The 17,197-nt window shown below is 58.6% G+C and overlaps 8 protein-coding genes across 8 annotated transcripts; 4 read left to right on the top strand and 4 right to left on the bottom strand.

The window, feature by feature from the left end:
* Positions 1-133: 133 nt before the first annotated feature.
* Positions 134-1,030, bottom strand: BO86DRAFT_313733 (SDR family oxidoreductase; the record flags this gene model as incomplete). Its single annotated transcript, XM_025668021.1, has 1 exon — positions 134-1,030. One exon carries the CDS (start codon positions 1,028-1,030, stop codon positions 134-136), a length of 897 nt encoding a protein of 298 aa, XP_025527392.1.
* A 1,902-nt stretch (positions 1,031-2,932) lies between these two features.
* Positions 2,933-4,518, bottom strand: BO86DRAFT_410090 (Tm-1-like ATP-binding domain-containing protein; the record flags this gene model as incomplete). The annotated part of the gene is made up of 1 exon (XM_025674464.1): positions 2,933-4,518. The coding sequence occupies one exon, from the start codon at positions 4,516-4,518 to the stop codon at positions 3,139-3,141; it is 1,380 nt and encodes a 459-aa protein (XP_025527391.1). The 3' UTR covers positions 2,933-3,138.
* A 221-nt stretch (positions 4,519-4,739) lies between these two features.
* BO86DRAFT_389494 (TIM-barrel enzyme family protein) lies at positions 4,740-5,878 on the top strand. The gene is made up of 3 exons (XM_025672146.1): positions 4,740-4,914; positions 4,976-5,121; positions 5,180-5,878. The coding sequence occupies exons 1-3, from the start codon at positions 4,830-4,832 to the stop codon at positions 5,780-5,782; spliced, it is 834 nt and encodes a 277-aa protein (XP_025527390.1). The 5' UTR covers positions 4,740-4,829; the 3' UTR covers positions 5,783-5,878.
* A 357-nt stretch (positions 5,879-6,235) lies between these two features.
* Positions 6,236-7,248, top strand: BO86DRAFT_448403 (SDR family NAD(P)-dependent oxidoreductase; the record flags this gene model as incomplete). The annotated part of the gene is made up of 2 exons (XM_025676643.1): positions 6,236-6,287; positions 6,338-7,248. The coding sequence occupies 2 exons, from the start codon at positions 6,236-6,238 to the stop codon at positions 7,183-7,185; spliced, it is 900 nt and encodes a 299-aa protein (XP_025527389.1). The 3' UTR covers positions 7,186-7,248.
* A 95-nt stretch (positions 7,249-7,343) lies between these two features.
* Positions 7,344-8,231, top strand: BO86DRAFT_410087 (uncharacterized protein; the record flags this gene model as incomplete). The annotated part of the gene is made up of 2 exons (XM_025674463.1): positions 7,344-7,775; positions 7,835-8,231. Exons 1-2 carry the CDS (start codon positions 7,462-7,464, stop codon positions 8,229-8,231), a joined length of 711 nt encoding a protein of 236 aa, XP_025527388.1. The 5' UTR covers positions 7,344-7,461.
* A 179-nt stretch (positions 8,232-8,410) lies between these two features.
* BO86DRAFT_313709 (C2H2-type zinc finger protein) lies at positions 8,411-10,517 on the bottom strand (the record flags this gene model as incomplete). The annotated part of the gene is made up of 6 exons (XM_025668019.1): positions 8,411-8,544; positions 8,597-8,659; positions 8,710-8,737; positions 8,784-8,860; positions 8,921-9,061; positions 9,122-10,517. The coding sequence occupies 6 exons, from the start codon at positions 10,515-10,517 to the stop codon at positions 8,411-8,413; spliced, it is 1,839 nt and encodes a 612-aa protein (XP_025527387.1).
* Positions 10,518-12,193: 1,676 nt separating this feature from the next.
* BO86DRAFT_456463 (uncharacterized protein) lies at positions 12,194-13,029 on the top strand (the record flags this gene model as incomplete). The annotated part of the gene is made up of 2 exons (XM_025677166.1): positions 12,194-12,499; positions 12,640-13,029. The coding sequence occupies 2 exons, from the start codon at positions 12,194-12,196 to the stop codon at positions 12,802-12,804; spliced, it is 471 nt and encodes a 156-aa protein (XP_025527386.1). The 3' UTR covers positions 12,805-13,029.
* On the bottom strand, positions 12,958-16,888 carry BO86DRAFT_430871 (DEAD/DEAH box RNA helicase; the record flags this gene model as incomplete). The annotated part of the gene is made up of 5 exons (XM_025675732.1): positions 12,958-13,348; positions 13,401-15,821; positions 15,878-16,289; positions 16,347-16,673; positions 16,745-16,888. The coding sequence occupies 5 exons, from the start codon at positions 16,886-16,888 to the stop codon at positions 13,074-13,076; spliced, it is 3,579 nt and encodes a 1,192-aa protein (XP_025527385.1). The 3' UTR covers positions 12,958-13,073.
* Positions 16,889-17,197: the final 309 nt, after the last annotated feature.

Raw genomic sequence — 17,197 nt, 5'->3', positions numbered from 1 at the left:
AAACTGCGAAAATAGAATTCCCGACCTGGTCTTGTGATTCGAAATCTGCTCGTCGTGGAACTCGAGTTCGGGTCCCTGCTAGAATATCCGGTTGCTGAGAAAAATGATGAGACCGGGACCACGCCGTCCGACCTCAAACCATCACGCGAAACTTGAACAAGTCTCTGTGGAGCACGTCCTGCTTCTTCTGCTGCAGCTCCTCCATGTCCCAGCTCACCGAGACGAACCGGCCGGCCAGCCAGTCGCGGCGCTCGCGGGCGAGCCAGACCAGCGTGTCCGCCGCCAGGGCCGGGGGATCGGTGAGGACGGACTGCCTCTCCGGGGGCATGTTCGTGGCCAGCTCGGTGCGGACGGCGCCGGGATGCAGCGCGATGGCGATCAGCCCCTGCGGGGCGCATTCGGCGTCCAGGAACTCGGTGAGACGGCAGAGGGCGAACTTGGTGGTCTGGTAGGCGGACGCGCCGGGGAACAGGGCGTGCGCGCCGCCGCTGCTGAGGTTGACGACCGTCCGGGTCGGCGACCGGAGCAGCAGCGGCACGAAGCAGTGGGCCGCGAGATAGGTGCCTTTGATGTTGACCTCCCACGTGCGCCACCACGCGCGCGGCTCGGAGGCGGCGATGGGCGTCCACGCCTCCAGGTGGCCCGCGTTGTTGATCAGCACATCGAGCCGGCCGCCGAGGATCTCGCCGGCGGTGGCGGCGGCCGCGCGCACCGAGTCTTCCGACGTCACGTCGGCCTGCAGGCAATGCACGGAGGGCCGGCCCCGGTTCGCCTGCCTGGCGGCCTCGTGCACGGCGGTCGCGACGTCGGTCAGGTCCGACCGCGCGAGCAGCAGGATCGTCGAGCAGCCCGCCGTCGCAAAGCTGATCGCCGTCGCCTTGCCGATGCCCCTGGACGCGCCGGTGATCAGGACTGACTTGCCTGCCAGGTCGGCCGCGGCGGGATCGATGAACGGGTAGGTGTCCTTGCGCGTTGACACATAGCTGGCCACAGCTGGCCAATTGGTCAGGGAAGCGTCTTGGGCCGACATGGTCGTTCTCAATGTAGGTAGGAGGATGAGGTGCGAGCTGCGCCTGGAAGCTGCGTTTGCTGGGTACTATGTAGTTCTCACCTCCCTCGCCCGTGATACATGATACATCCCATTCCGCGACGGAGATTGCGTTTTTAACTCCGTCAATGCTCTCTCTTGTCCGTTAACTCCGCGGCCGGAAAGTCCCGGTCTGATAGTGGACATATCTGTCAAATTGAAGGTAGAGTTAGGTTGATTGCCTGTGAACTAGAAGGTGAGTGGAGGGTGAGCATCGATGCCACTGTACTTGCAAGGTGAAGAGATCGGAATACCGCAGAGGGTTTTCTTCACATATTCAATGAACTGGCCAGTTATATTCGATGACGGGAGGGGTCTGGACATGACATCAAGTAAAGGTGGCAGGAACTTCGCCACCTACCGTGCTGCTTATGAGACGTACGCGGAAGAAGAACTTTCATCATTATACACTTTGTTGTTGTCTAGTTGGCACAAACGTTTGAAGATATGAATTGGTTGATTTCGCGCTGCCGGTACCCGAAAAGGCAGATCCCAAAGTATTGTACAGCACAACAACACCGACGTCATATCAGAGGCAATATCGGTCAAATACTTGTACACAAAAAGCTTGGAATAAGTCCCGGGTCATAACATCTTCAAGCGTTTTATGTACCAGCCTGTGAGGCCTATGGCCGGTAAATATGCTGCAGGACCCCCTTGTGTTAGCGTCGTCAATACAATAAGTAGTATATATCTACCTACAGGCTAGCCTCACCATGTCACACGCTATCAGAAAGGCATATTCCCAAGGCGGATGACGGTCTAACTGGCTGATCATGATCAATGATGGCGACAATGATTCCTACCATTCGGACTAGGTCAGAATGGTTGACACAGAACCTGGGGGGTTCTTTCTAACATCCGATTACTCAGTAGCTCCCAGGCAGTATACATGCATGCGAAGTCGTGGCTATTGCTGATTGGATTTTGATATACTCCCACATGGCCCTCTTTTGACAGAATGGGATCAAACCACAACTCACGGTTCAATTATCACCAACCTGGATTTTCTGGGATCAAATCCACTAATCTAAGTCCTCATCCAAACGAACAGATCTGACTCTCTTCTAAACAACAGAAACAGCTAAATGACCACCTTCAGTGTCAAACACACCCCCACACACACACATACACTAAAAAGAACCCTTTCTCCCACAATGAACCCCCAAGGCTTCAGCTTAGTAACCGCCAACCCTCTCGCCAACCACTTCGCCATCAAACAACCCCCCCCCCTGCCTCCACTGTGGCCGACCAACCACACCGAAGCATTGCAAGCCCGCAAACCGCAACGGGAACGCACTGCGTCCATACTACGCCTGCGCTTTTTGTGGGAAATTTGTCTGCTTCGGGGATATGCGGGGCGTGCTCGCGGAGAACCCGACCTGCCAACTGCAGCGACGGACTGCAGTTCAGCCGACGGGTCATCGCCAGTGCAGACAGTGGATGTGTGCGAGTTCCGCGGTCCGTGGTCTATCAGTGTGCTACGGGCGGGTGTCGGTTCTTTGCGGAGATGACGGACCCGCGGGGTGCGGTGGTGGTTTATGGTGGTCCGATGGCTCCCTGTGTCTTGGTGGTTTGGGGGTTTTGAGGAATTTGTTAAAGGGATGGTAGGATGGGCGTTTGCTATGGGGCTACGACTCGGGGATGAAGAGGATCCATGGTGCAATCCTTATGGTCGTACCCGTGGCAGCTGTGGCGATGGGTTGCACTCAATGGAGTTAGGGCAGTTGTGCTGTACTCAGCTGTGCCTTGATCATCTATACAGCTACTGCTGTTCGGTAGTTATCCCCTATCGTGGAGAAGAGAAGATACTAGCATACTTCTAGCAAGAATAAGTCATATTTTCTTTTATCATGCTACTTACCATAGACACCATACTATCATCATAGATATCACACTATCCACGGATACATTGCCCATCAGCTGGATGGTTGACATGCACATGCACATGCATATAGCAACAAAAGTATCATTCTTGCACCTCCGGTGAATCAGCCTGACAAGACAATCTAGACCTGCTACTTGCATACCTACTTCCACCAACGGCAATATCAAACCAACCGACACCCCATCACCCGCCCCAACACCTCCACCAACCCCCTCGCAAACGCCGGGGCATTCACGTCCTCCGCCCTCCTGACCACCTCCACCCCGGACCCCCGCAACCCCTCCTCCACCGTGCGAAACAGCACCGCATCCGCCTCGGGATCCCAATACACGCCGCCCTCGACATCCAACATACTCAACCCCCCTGTCGGGAGCACGACGACCACCTTCTCCGGCGCCTTGGCCTTCTTCAACTTCTCGACCAGAAACTCCCCGACCCTCCGATTCTCTTCCGGACTCGTCCGCACCAACGTAACAGTAGAGTTATGCTCCCAAATCCGCCGTCCCTTGAACCGCTCCGGCACCGTCCCCGGGGGCCCGTAGTTGACCATATCGCAAGCCCCCACACTGACCACCTGCGGGATGCCCGCGGCGGCGGCAGCATCGAGTCGATCCGGACCCGCGGAGAGCACGCCGCCGACCAGCTCATCGACCACCTCGGAGGTGGTCAGATCGATCACGGCGTCCAGCTCGCCCTCGCGGACCAGGCGCTCCATGGCCTTCCCGCCGGCGCCCGTCGCGTGGAAGACGAACACCTCCGTGGCCGTCGGCGACGCCGCCAGCAGCGTCTGGATCTCGGTGACACACGGCGTGGTCACGCCGAACATGGTGATTCCGATCCGTGTGGGGGCGGCGGGACGGGGCCACTGGGATCTGTCGGCGCCGGGGACCATTGGACAGAGTGCCTGGGCGGCCCGGTACTCCGGGGGATGGCGGCGTTGGCGCGCGTCCGGCTGGTCGCGCCGGAACTGCACGGCGGCCATCGCGGCCGTCGCCGCGGCCGCGTTGGCCAGGATCTGGGTCAGGATGCCGTTGGTCCCCGCGATGTCCACCACGCTGTACATCATCGTCAGGTCGGTTTCCTCGACGTACGGCCCGATGTCCCCGCTCGCCATCGTCGACACCATCACCTTCGGGAACCCGATCGGGCACGCGGCGCGCATGGCCGCGGTCGCGACGGTCGTGCCGCAGCTGCCGCCGAGGGCCAGGATCCCGTGTAGCTGGTTGCGGGCGCGTAGGTGGGTGATGGTGCGCTGGGTGCGCGCGGTGGCGGCTTCGAGGTAGAGTTGGCGCGGGAGCGAGGCGTAGTCGTTGGGTTCCGGTTCCGGTTCGGAGGCATCGTTCTCGATGTCGAAGTGGCAGGGGAGGGTGGGGTGAGGGAAGCTGATCTCTTTGTGGTGAGAGGGCTCACGCCCGATGTCGAGGAGTAAGACGGTTGGGCGGGGGGTGGTCGGGGTTGCGAGCAGCTGTTGGCGCGTGTGTTGCAGTTCGGCCCATTTGGTGTCGCAGGTGCCGATGAGGAGGATGGTGGGGCGGTCGGTCATTTTGGGGTTGTGATTATGGTAGAATCGAACTTGCTTTAGCTATGGGGACATAATAGTCATAGATCAATGTGTGGACGGTGGTGGTGGTGGTGGTGGTGGTGTTGCGCTGGTTAAATCAGGTAATCGGATGAGGGCTGAGGTGGGGTTGAGAATGATGTATGAAGATGCACGATGATGTTGTTTGCCCTTCCCCCTCCTCTCTCCCCTCTTGAATTGTCCCCTCCACCCTTCCTCCCACTTTCTTCCAACCGTCGTTTGTCTGCAACAAACGAATTCTCCCTTCCAAACAACAAACGGCAAATCCAACGACAATGCGCCCAACCACCCGACAGGAAGTCCTCGCGCGTTTGCGCAAGACCATCGCCGACGGCGCCATCATCGTCGGCGCCGGAGCTGGTACCCCCTCTTCCCTACTGTCCCACCCTCCATCCAAACCGCAACTAATCCTCCGTCAAAGGAATCGGGCTCTCCGCCAAATTCATCGAAAAAGGCGGCGCCGACCTGATCCTGGTCTACAACTCAGGCCGGTTCCGCATGGCGGGCCGGGGGTCGTTGGCGGGCATGATGCCCTACTCCGATGCCAACGCGGTCGTAGTCGACATGGTTCGCCCCCCGCCTCTCCTTACACCCTCCCCCTCCATCAGAAACTAACCAACCCAAGGCCTCCGAAGTCCTCCCGATCGTCGAAAACGCCCCCGTCCTAGCAGGAGTCTGCGGCACCGACCCCTTCCGCGACATGCGGGCCTTCCTGCAGCACCTGCGCACCCTGGGCTTCGTGGGGGTCCAGAACTTCCCGACGGTCGGCCTCATCGACGGGAGATTCCGGGCCAATCTCGAGGAGACGGGGATGGGGTACGAGCGCGAGGTGGCGATGATCCGGCTGGCGCACGAGCTGGACCTGGTGACGACGCCGTACGTGTTCAACGTGGACGAGGGCGAGCGCATGGCGCGCGCGGGCGCCGACGTGATTGTCGTGCATCTGGGGCTGACGACGTCCGGGACGATCGGGGCGCAGACGAGTTTATCGTTGGATGAGAGTATTCACGTCATTCAGGAGGTGCGGGATGCGGTCGTGAAGATCAATGCGGAGGTCATTGTGTTGTGCCATGGGGGCCCGGTGGCCAGTCCGGAGGATGCGCAGTATGTCTTGGGAAGAGTGAGGGGCGTGCATGGGTTCTTTGGGGCCAGCAGTATGGAGCGGTTGCCGGTGGAGAGGGCGATTGAGGAGAATGCGAGGCGGTTTAAGGGGGTGAAGTTGGGGTGAGTAGCTCTTAGTTAGTGGATGGCTTTGTTGTTGAGTGTAATGTGCCTGCTGTAGGTATGTATGGCGGTATAATTTGATGTATGGGGTGGAGGATGGATCTGCTGTACTCCGTATAAATTGATGTATGAATGGAGTAGCTACTGTGGATGGGGATGGAGATGGAGAGGTGCCGCCGGAGTCTGCCCGATGGGGGAATTTCCCGGCGTATACTTCGTGAGTCGTGGGTAGTACTCGGTAGCATCGCAAGTGGAGATCTCCAGCATCCAGCTGATCAACAACAATTATCCGGAGGTACATACCCTACATAGGACTGGACGAACAAATTAACCGTGATGAGTTAGTCGACTCAATCGGCAAAGTATATCAATTACTTGCTGCAGCCAGACAGTTCTGAATTTCTCCCCTCACTTCCCCCGCTACACCCTACCACCGCACCGCACATCTCCCTCCAACATGTCGGGCATTCTCGCAGGCAAACTCGCCATCATCACCGGCGGATCGCGGGGTAGGCACCTGCCAATTGACACACCGTAACTCAAACTAACCCCCTGCCAGGCATCGGCGAAGCGATCGCGCACAACCTGGCGCGCAAAGGCTGCTCGCTCCTCCTCAACTACACGTCCGACTCGTCGCGGGCGCGCACCGAGTCGCTCTGCGCCCAGCTGGCGCGCGAGCACTCGATCCGGTGCGTGCCCGTGCAAGCCGACCTGTCGGACCCGGCGCCAGCCATCGAGCGCATCCTCGCCGTCGCCAAGACCGAATTCTCCTCCCCCTCGACGCAGCAGCAACTGACGATCGACATCCTCATCAACAACGCCGGCGTCAGCAAGGACCGCTTCCTCAACGACGCAGCCAAAGGCGCCATCGACGCCGACTACTTCCACTGGCACTACACGATCAACGTGCTGGCGCCGCTGCTCCTCACGCAGGCCGTCGCCCCGTACCTGCCGCGCAGCCCGCCGCGCGCCGGCCGCATCGTCAACATCTCCTCGATCTCGTCGTCGCTGGGCTTCACGGGCCAGAGCGTGTACGGCGGCACCAAGGCGGCGCTCGAAGCGATGACGCGCACCTGGGCGCGCGAGCTGGCCGATGTCGCCACGGTCAACGCCGTCAACCCCGGCCCCGTCATCGGGGACATGTACTTCGCCACCGGCGAGGCCTTCTGGCAGCAGATGCAGGGGTTCCAGGATAACACGCCGGGGAGCAAGATGGTCGAGGAGGACCCGCTGGTGGGCACGTTGACGGAGGAGCAGCAGCGGCTGATCCGCGAGAAGATGGGCGGCCGGCGGCCCGGGTTCACGGCCGAGGTGGCCGGTGTGGTGGGGATGTTGTGCTCCGAGGATGCGGGGTGGTGTACGGGGAGTGTGGTGTGTGCGAATGGGGGGTTGAAGTTTACGACCTAGCTTGGGGGAGGATGGCAATTGCGTTAGCGTATATGGTATAGAAGTTGATTGATTCATATGCTGTGGGATGTTTGTAGTGGACAGGCACGTGAGAGCGCCGCGACGTTATGTCATGTCACATGTCACATGTCATCATCCTTCTCGTCTTTAATCCTCATCGTCCGGTTGCTGAACTTCCCCACCGAACTCAATTCCATCCACCAAGTCTTCATCGCAAGTCAATCCAAGTCAATTCCAACCAGCAAAGCTGAACCCACCCCGCAAAGAAAAAGAACCATGTCCGCCCGCACCCTGACCTTCCCCAAGCTCCCCCCGCGCTCCGCCCTCCTCCCTCAATCCCACCCACTGGCATCCCTCCTCCGTCTCCGACCTCTATCAACAGCAGCAGCAGCAGCAGCAGCAGCAAACCCCCAAGGACACAATCTCACCCTCAAGCTCACCCGCCCCCTCACGCGCCCCCTCCACCAAAACCCCACCCCCCGCCTCCCCCGCCTCCCGCTCCTCCAGGTTCACACCCAGCCATCCGGAAGAAGACCCTACACAACCGGCAAATCAACCAGCGACATCATCGTCGAAGAGCTGCAGGATCTGTACGTCCACACCCTAACCCCATTCCCAACCCAATCCCAACTAACAGAGTGCGGAAAAGCTACGAGACCGCCAAAGACGAATTCGAAATCGCGACCGAAAGCACCGACGCCGCGACGATCTACGCGGCCTCGGACCGCGAGGCGGCGCGCGACGCCCTGAACGAGCTGCTGGCCGTGTACACGCTGTACACGCGGGACGTGTCGCTGCTGGACGCGGCGGGGCGGTCGGGGGTGGAGAGGTTGCTCGGGGCGGAGGGGGCGGACGAGGTGAAGATCGATACCGGGTTGAATCCGCAGGGGATTGAGGATGCGGTGCGACAAGAGGTGCGGAGGCGGGTGGGGCAGCGGGTGCGGGAGTTGAAGGCTGCGGTTGAGGGGTTGGAGGTGAGGGGGCATGAGGATTTTAAGTATCTGGATTGCGGGGGGTTGGTGGGTTGTATACTATACTACGTATGAGTTGGTTCTTGTCAGGGGGGTATTGTATTGTGGTGGTAACTAGTGGCTGTGAAGTCATCGTGATTATTCCTATATTCAGTCTAGAATACATCTCTGGTCTGCCGCAACCGTCAACTTTCATATATACTGGGGGTATCGTGTCAACATTTTTTAAATAATCTGTAAAAAAAGTAAAAAGCTCACGCCACCTCGGCCAGCGACAGGCCGAATTGCTCCGTCAATGGCGACGGCGAGGGCATCATCATGCTGTTGCTGCTGCCACTGCTGCTGCCGCTGTCTTTATGGGTGCTTTTCAGGTGTCGTTTCAATTGATCTGTACCCGTCAGTTCTCAGCTTCAACGGTCATATACCCCGGCAACACCCACCGTGTCGAGTGAAGCTCTTCGTACACCCCGGATAATGGCATTTATGCCGTCGTTCCCCGTGCGCTAGACCGGTCAGTATACTCTCCGTTTCCAGATAAGGGGGGGTTACGTACTCAACCGGTGACTGGACATGTTGGACGACTGCACCTGTCAGTTTGCATCTCCTCATCTTCAGGTAAAAACTTACATCGCCCGTCTGGAAGGTACACCCCGGATACGTGCATTTGAACGGCTTCTCGCCCGTATGCGTCCGCGAATGCGTTTCTATTCCCCCCAAATTAGTCACCCACCGGCCTTGATGCAGACACAAAAAAAACAACATACTCAGCTCGCTGCTGTCGGTGAACGACTTGCCGCACTCGGCGCATTTGTACGGCTTCTCCCCGCGGTGGCTGCGCTCGTGCCGCTCCAGCGTCGCCTGCCGCGCAAAGAACTTGCCGCAGACCGAACACTTGAAGTTCTTGTCTACCCCGCGTCAGTGTCAGCAAGGATGGTGGGGTGGACACACTCAGTCAGTAAACGTACAGTTGCTGTGCGTCAGAAAGTGGCCCTGCAGCTTCGACTTCTGCGAAAACGGCTCGTCCGGGCGGTGGCACCCCTCCCAGCAACAGTAATACCCCGTCCCCTTGGCCCCCGCCACCGTGGCCATGTGGCTGCCAATGAGATGCTCCTGCAGGCCGCACGAGTCCGCGAAGGTGGCGCCGCACGGCGTCTTGATTCCATCCGTCATGGTCGTCCAGCGGCACACGTGGGCCTCCTCCGGGATGTACTCGGGGCTGGTCAGCACAGAAGACGAGCCGCCGCCCCCGTCCAGCGGAGGCGGCGTGTCCCCCGGACTCAGCTGCGAGCTCACGCTGGACCGCGACTGGCGCGAGTACGGCGAGTACGGGGAGTAATGGTGGTGCGCGTGGCTGTGCGTCCGGCAGCGATGGACGTGCGTCCGGCACGGTTTGCGGTGTGTCGTAGGGTTAGGGATGGGCGGTTCGTGTGTGGCGGTTGGCTCGGTCATCGCGGCCGTCTCGGTCGCATGGTGGGTGTGGATGTGGGGGATGTGGCTGTGACCGTGGGAATGGCCGTGGCCGTGATCGTGGCTATGGGTGTGGTTCGGGTTCGGGTTGATGTGCAAGCAGGTAAATGAATTCGAGGCCGGATCGTCCGTGGGCTTGGGATGCTCACTGCAGTCCGGCACCTGCTGCACATGATACTGGTGATGGCAGGCCGTCAGGTCCGGACACACCCCCATCATGTGGAAGACGTCCGCCGGGTTGACCGAGGTGGGCATCGGATACCAGGCGTGGTGCGCGTCCTTGGAGAAGTCGTGGCACTGGAAGTGCTGGTGGCTGTGAGCGTGACAGTGTGACACCGGGACAGGCGCGAAGGGCGCGAAGAAGGCATCTGTGGAACCCACGAGCCCGGGGGCCGCAGGGAGCCCGACGCTCTTGGGCTGCTCGCCCGGCACCGGGGGCAGCGCGGTCGGCGACAGCAGGTCGCTGGACTCGAGGTTCAGCGGCGACCCCAACGCTAATAACGCCTCCAGGCTGTGCTCGCCGTCGGCGTGGCTGCCGCTGCCGAAGCAGTGCTCGTCGAAGCACACCGGGTCCGTGCTGTCGCAATGGGTATCGTTGCAGTGGGCATCGTCGCAATGTGATACAGAGCACACGGCGGCCTCGTCGCAGTCGACGAACCCGTCGCAGACCGACGGGCAGGTGACGGAGCAATTGTCCATGTCACAGCAATCGTCGTCCACGGGGCAGTCCTCCCCGACCTCACAGTGGGGGAGCACCTGATCCTCCTCGGAACAATTCCACTGAGGCCCTGGAGCCTCCGCCCCGGTAGGCTCCTCCGGGTCTTTGGCATCCAGATGGAATGCCTCCCAGTGGCACTCCAGACAGAAATCGTCTTTCTTCGTGTGCGAGGCCATGGTGTCGTGTGAAGGGAAGGTCATGGATGGAAATTCCGTGCAAAGACAAAGAACCAAGGAGTCGATCGAGTGACGGTCTTACGGAACCCTCCGCCCTGACGACCGATAGGAGCGGGGACTTGTGGGAAATAGACTGATGGTCTGTTCTGGAGACTATTTGGGGGTATTCGGTCGCCCACTGCAGGTGTGGCAAGTCAGCCCAGTTCTCGTCCTCCTCCTCCTCTTCCTCCACCACGCGAGCGGGGATGACAGGTCACATACCAATTAGAGCAGCAGAATCTGCAATGGATCGCCCAGCGGTAGCTTAAAACCCTGTGGTGCGACAGAGACTATGCGCAAGAGTCACCAAGAGGCGTGAAGAGAAGAGACAGACCGCCTGGGGTGAGCGGGCAAAAGAGCCTGAGGACCTTGGGGGCCAGCATGAGGGCGCATGTAGGGATCCGAGTCTAGGATAATGTTGAACTCAGATACCAGGTGGAGGTACGGAGTAACGAGTACCAATTCTTCAGGGAACTTTCGGGGAGGAGTCAAGGCCGAGTTTGGGGGGGGTGGAGGGTAGGGAGTAGGGCGAATAGGGCAGGTATTTTCGGTACCGATACGGTCGCAATACGGGAAGAAGATCTAATCGGAGGGGAAAAAAGTGAGGACCTTGTGGACGAGGGGTCGAGCAACGAGGACCTTGGGAGATGGCGTCATGTCTGGCCCGCCAGCCAATCGCTCCCCCGTGTTTGTCAGAGTTTGTCGTTCCGGGTGGTTTCATGGAGACGATTGAATGGGTGGGATTTATCTCAAGTCATTCATATCTGATTCAGTCTGCTTTGAATGATGAGGAACAGCAGGGAGAGTCAATCGGTCCAAGTCTGCGAAGGGAGTCGATTCATCCACTCAGACTTGCATGGGGCGGTCGAGATGCCGGGCGGGAAATCTCTGGGATCGATTCTGCCCGCCAAATCACTTGCCGCCTTGAATATCGATGCCTGCGGTTGGTGGTTCAGCATCCTGATAATACTGAGTGGCATGGAATATTCGACACAATAACCACAGTATATTATGTTACTGAGTACTATTATCTAACTCCATCAACTGGCCAGACTGAAACAGTAATACTCCGGAGAGACTTAGCTGAATAGCCCACTAACCACTACCTACTATTCTACGAGTACAACCGTTATCAAGAGAGAAATCCCACCAACGACAGCGCCATAATCAAATCAGCAACAGCCACCTTAACCCAAGTAAGGCTCCTTCCGACCGTTGAGTTAGCGGCTCCTGCACGTGCCGGCGGCTGCCTACGGGCCCCGGGCCCCGGGCTACGTGCTTCGGGCCCTGCACCACCGCATCGCCGCCGCATTGCCGCCGCATCCCAGGCATCCCAGGCATCCTAGGCATCCTCAATTCCGACCCCATCGAACGGACCCTGCATCCTATTACTCTACTAGAGTCACACCCATTCAGCCACAACCTGCTATACTATATCCATACCCTCCAACACAACCTGAAGCGCACCGAACCTCCTCCTCCGCAAACAAACAAGCAAGCAAACAAACACCAGCCACGCATCTCACCCCCGCACGGCACCTCGGACCCCAGAGCCGCTACCACTACCACTACCACTGACACTACCTCCACCTTTCCCTCCACCTCCACCTTCACCTCAACCCACCCCAACACCAAAAATGGGAAACCTCTGCTCGAAATCCTCCAACGAGCCCGACGCCTTCGCCCGACCGGGTCGCGTCCTCGGCGCCGGCGCCAACACCGACTCGACCACCGCCGCCCCCGCCGGCCCCTCCGGCCCCCGCGCCCCGCTCCCCAAATCCACCTCGCACACAAACTGGGGCTCCGGGTCGGGGGGAAGGACAGTCGGCGGAGGAGGAGGAGGGGCAGCGGGGGCTGGGTCTGGCTCCGGCGGCGCGAAGACCTCCTCGACACCGGGTGCTGGCACCGCGGACGCGCGGGCCAATGCTGCGTTGGCGGCGCAGGTGAGTTCACCCACTACCAAAACCACTGACCGTTGCCACTACCACGCTCTCCGTTTCGACGATTTCCCCATGATCCGTTGAAGGGTTAGAGTGAGAAGGGAAGATGGAACAGCCGCTGATTTATCTCCGCCTGGGTATAGAGACGCGCCGAGTCGGCGAATCACTCGGCCAACAAGGGGAAATTGGGGTCCAAGCTGGCCGCCCAGAAGACGCAGACCCAGGCGCAGACGCTGAGTGAGGCGAGTCGGGCGGAGGTGGCGGCGCGTGATGCGGATGGGGCGGCTGAGGCACGGCGGTGGCAGTGAGCTTTGATCGAGGGAGGGTTAGGTGTGGGTGTGTACATACTGTGGATGGTTATGGTGGGTGGGTTGTTTTTGGGCCGCGTGCTGTTGGCTTACGCTAAGCAGCTGTTGGTTTGGATTTGTCTCTTCATATGTGCGGTGATATATGGATTTCCGTATAAGAATGGCGCATGGCGCATGGCGCAAGGTGAATACCCTAGCAGGCTACTTTTACTACAATGCAGACATAAAACATGGGTCACCGTTTCTATAATACACTCCGGAACTCGCCACTAGACCACGTTGTACCGTCCACCCACCGGCGCGCGGGCGTCGCTGTCCGCCGCCGCGATCGTGCCCTCCTTCAGCAGCCGCATCAACTCGCGCATGGCGTTCGTGACGGCCAGCTCGGTCTCGCCTTCCACCAGAATGTACAGCTTGGGGTTCTCGCCAGGACCAGGCTCTTTGCCCGTCGCATAGAAGCTGCCCTTGGTGGTGATCGACGTGCCCGTGGATTCGAGGATCTTCGCCACGTTCGTGCGGTTGGTGACAGCCCAGCGAGCTTTCTCTGTAGCCTGGATCAGTATGTGTAGATGGAATTGGGTGGAGGATGAACTTACGGGGAAAGTCGTTGATTTCCAAGGTGGCATGGAAAGCACCTGCATCCGGCCCACGGTTGTCGATGGGCACTCCGGATCTCATCACGCCCGCACGGCTCAGACGAGCATGGATGTCCGCAACAGCCGAGCCCACCTTGTCCAGGGGGTTCTTCGACGTGCTGTTGGGATCCTTCTCAGTCTTGTGCACCGTGATCTTGCCATCCAAATCAATGCCCTTGGGAACCCCGGGCATACTGGTCGACGCTGACGCCGTGGCCTGGACGGATGAGATGGCCTTGCTGAACCGGTCTTCGGCTTGTTCGTTCTTCTTCTCGTCCTTCTCCTCTTCCTCCTCCCCTTCTTCGCCGGTCTTGTACGTGCGCCGTTCACGCAGACGCGCAGCATCACGCTCCTGATCCAGTCGTTCCAGACCCTTACCACCAAAGCCGGATGCGCTGGCCTTCTCTTTGCCTGCTTTGACTTTCTCCAAGAACGAGTCGACCATCTTCTGCACGGGTTCAGGGATCTTCTGTCCACTCTGCTTGAGCGCTTTCGCGATGTCGACCGAGTATCGTTCCTGGTCCTCCGTCAAGAAAGTGACCGCTGTTCCGGTGTTTCCAGCCCGTCCGGTACGTCCAGCACGGTGAACATAATCTTCGAGATGGTTCGGCGCATCATAGTTGACGACAAGCTTAAGCTGCTTGACATCGAGCCCGCGCGCCGCAACCGAGGTAGCGATCAAAACCGGGAAGATACCAGCCTTGAAATCCTCAATCGTGGAGTCACGATCGATCTGATCCTTGCCGCCGTGGATAGACATGCATGGGTAGCCCTTGCGCATGAGCTCGCGGAGGAGGGTATCGGCGGCTTCTTGCCGATCGACGAAGATGAGAGCCCGCGCATCCTCGTTCTCTTCGTTCGAGTACAGGTTGCCAAGCAATTCCAGCAGGCGTACGAACTTCTGGTCGTCGTTGCGAACCTCCACAATCTGCGTGATCTCGGGAGCGACAACACTCTTACCACCGACCACAATCTCGATCGGTTTGGTCAGAGTCTTGCGAGCCAGCGCTTCCATGTTCCGCGGGAAAGTGGCGGAGAACAAGACAGTTTGCCGATCGGGTCGGATGTTGGCCATGATCTTCATCACTTGCGGTTCGAATCCCATGTCGAACATGCGGTCGGCCTCGTCGAGAACGACGTACGTGACCCTACGCAAATTCGTGACTCGGCCAGCGTTAGCTGCGAGAAGGTCGATCATACGACCGGGCGTGCAGACGATTATTTCAGCGCCACGCTTAAGGTCCGCAATCTGGTCCTTGATGGGAGCTCCACCGTACGCACAGACAGCCCGAAGGTTAAGGGCTTTAAGGAAGGGCTTGCAGTCCTTGTGAATCTGTGTTGCCAGCTCGCGAGTAGGCGTCATGATTAGACCGACCGGCCCTTCCATATTCTCCAACGGGCGTTGATCCCTAATGTGCCGGAACATGGGAATCAAGAACGCAATCGTTTTGCCCGAACCTGTCTTCGCCACGCCAATGACATCTCGGCCAGACATGATCGCAGGAATGGCCTGCGCTTGAATGGAGGTAGTTTTCTCATACCCAAGCTTTTCAATCACATCCAGAGTTTGTACGCCTAATCCACACTGAGACCACTTCTGCACCGGTTTCGGAACATCCACACCACGAACTTTGATGCCGTCGAGTTCCAGCCGCAGGCTTGCGGCTTCCTCCTCAGACATCTGCGCCAGATCGGAGGGTTCAGTGTAGAACTTTCTCCTGAACGGCTCGTATTCTACTTTCTGGTGATCGACTGCGGGGATGTCCTTCTTCTTCTTCGCCTTGTTGGCAATCGCAAGGAAGTCATCGGCATCTCCTTCGCCGACGGCGGTCACGTCGACATCGTGCTCGTCACCGAAAATGGCCTCCGGCTGTTGTTCCTTGGCGCGCGAGAACTTCGCGCCACCCGCTCTCTTCGGAGGAGCAGTCTCGGCTAGTTCGGACATGAAAGCATCTAATGGATCAACTTCCTCCTCTTCTTCCTGAGCGTCAACTTCCATGTTGTCGCCAGCCTGGTTGTCAGCTGCGTCTTCCATGACAGTGTCACCATTAGCTTCTTGCGAGGTGTCTGTGGATTGAGCTAACTGCAAACGCTCCTCTCGTCTTTCGGCCGCTGCCCGCGCAGCTGCCGCATTCTCTTCTTCGGTGCCCCCCTCATGCATGTCAACATCATCCTCGTCATCATCTTCAGCCGCAACACCTGTAGTTCCGTTTGTATCTTTCGAATCCTCTAAAGGTGGGGTGGGTAGCCTCTCGAGCTTCCGTCGCGTTGACTCCTCCTCTCCAAATCCCAAGGTTCGTGTAGCAGTGGACTTCTCGGCCTCCCCAGCCTGCCTGGTTCCTAGCCCAAATCTTCCTACATTACCCTTGGCCTTCAGAGTGGCTGGAATGCTCGGTTAGTCGTGAACTAATAAGCGTAGATGGGAGGCGGGAACGTACATGAAGAGCTGCTCGTAGCCGGAGCGGGACTGCCAGAGGTCGTGGCAGAGGGCTTTGACGGCAGTGGAACAGCAACATCATTGCCTAACACAGCGGGTGCGGGCGAAGCTGCTGATGTTCCCTTCTTTGCGATGGCCTTCGGATCAAACTTTCCTGCATACGTAGCGGGTGCCGCTTCGACAGCTGGCGTTGCCGGGGATTGAGGCGAACCGACAGCCGGTGATAGACCCGACTTTCTATCGATCTCCTCTAGAATACTTCTAGCTCCACCAGCCGCCGCAGCTTCTCGCTGTTTGCGTTCCTTCTCGGCGGCCTGTTTCTGTTTCCATGCCTCCAGTTTCGCGCGCCGTTCCGCTCTTTTCTCGTCTTCTGTTTGGGCGGCGGGTGTTGCTGGAGTCGACGGTTTCGATGCCTACGATGAACATGTCAGTATCTGTTCGTAGGGTGATCAAGGGCCGGGCTAGCTTACATCACGAGACCTGGACCGCGAGCGTCTGGCCCGATCCCGGCTGTCGTCCCGTCTAGACTTGTGCTTCAAGTCAGCAGAATCATCTGTCCGTCTCCGTGCCCGATCACGGGAATCTTCTCGCCTGCTTCGATAGTCCCTATCGCGGCTTCTTCGGCGGTAATCCCGCTGGTCGTCTCGATCTCTTGATCGGCGCCGATCGCGAGACCGATCCCGACGGCTGGGGCGATAACTGTCTTCATCGCGGTAGTCGTCACGTCTGTCTAATGAGCGGTCACGTCTCCGGTAGGAGTCTCGGTCGCGGTCGCGTTCACGGTCACGATAGCGTCGCTGAATTGGGGGAGAACAGATTAGACGAAAGCCCCCAACTAGATAAGACGAATTTGGGCACAAGGACTCACCTCCGGACTGCGTGAGCGGCGGTAACTCCTGCCATCGTCGCGCCTGCTCCTCTCATAGCGATCATCGTCTCTGCGACTCCGTCTGGATGAGGAGTATGTGCTGCCTACAGGTGATGGTGAGCGAGTATCCCCGTGGCGAGCCATTGTTGCAGGCCAACGATGAGTGAGTATTACTGAGACTCAAGAAAGCTCGAGCACTTGGATTTGGATAGGATAGTGAAGTGGATGTTTACCCTTCCATTCAGTTCTTTTCCAAGTATACCGGGTGATTAGTATGCCGATGTTGCGTGGGGTGGGCAAAGTCTCAGTCTCGGAGAAGGCTAGGTAGATGTTGTATCTCCGTTGGGTTGTATTCTTGGCCCGGCATTAATTGGGAGAGTCGGACGGGCTGCAGGTAGCAGGGTCGTTCATCACGTGATTGATAGACAGCGGACTGCGACCGACAAAGTCACG

Source organism: Aspergillus japonicus (genome assembly GCF_003184785.1).
Source record: "Aspergillus japonicus CBS 114.51 unplaced genomic scaffold BO86scaffold_26, whole genome shotgun sequence".
NCBI lineage: Eukaryota > Fungi > Ascomycota > Eurotiomycetes > Eurotiales > Aspergillaceae > Aspergillus > Aspergillus japonicus.
This window is presented reverse-complemented; position numbering and strand designations above follow the sequence as displayed.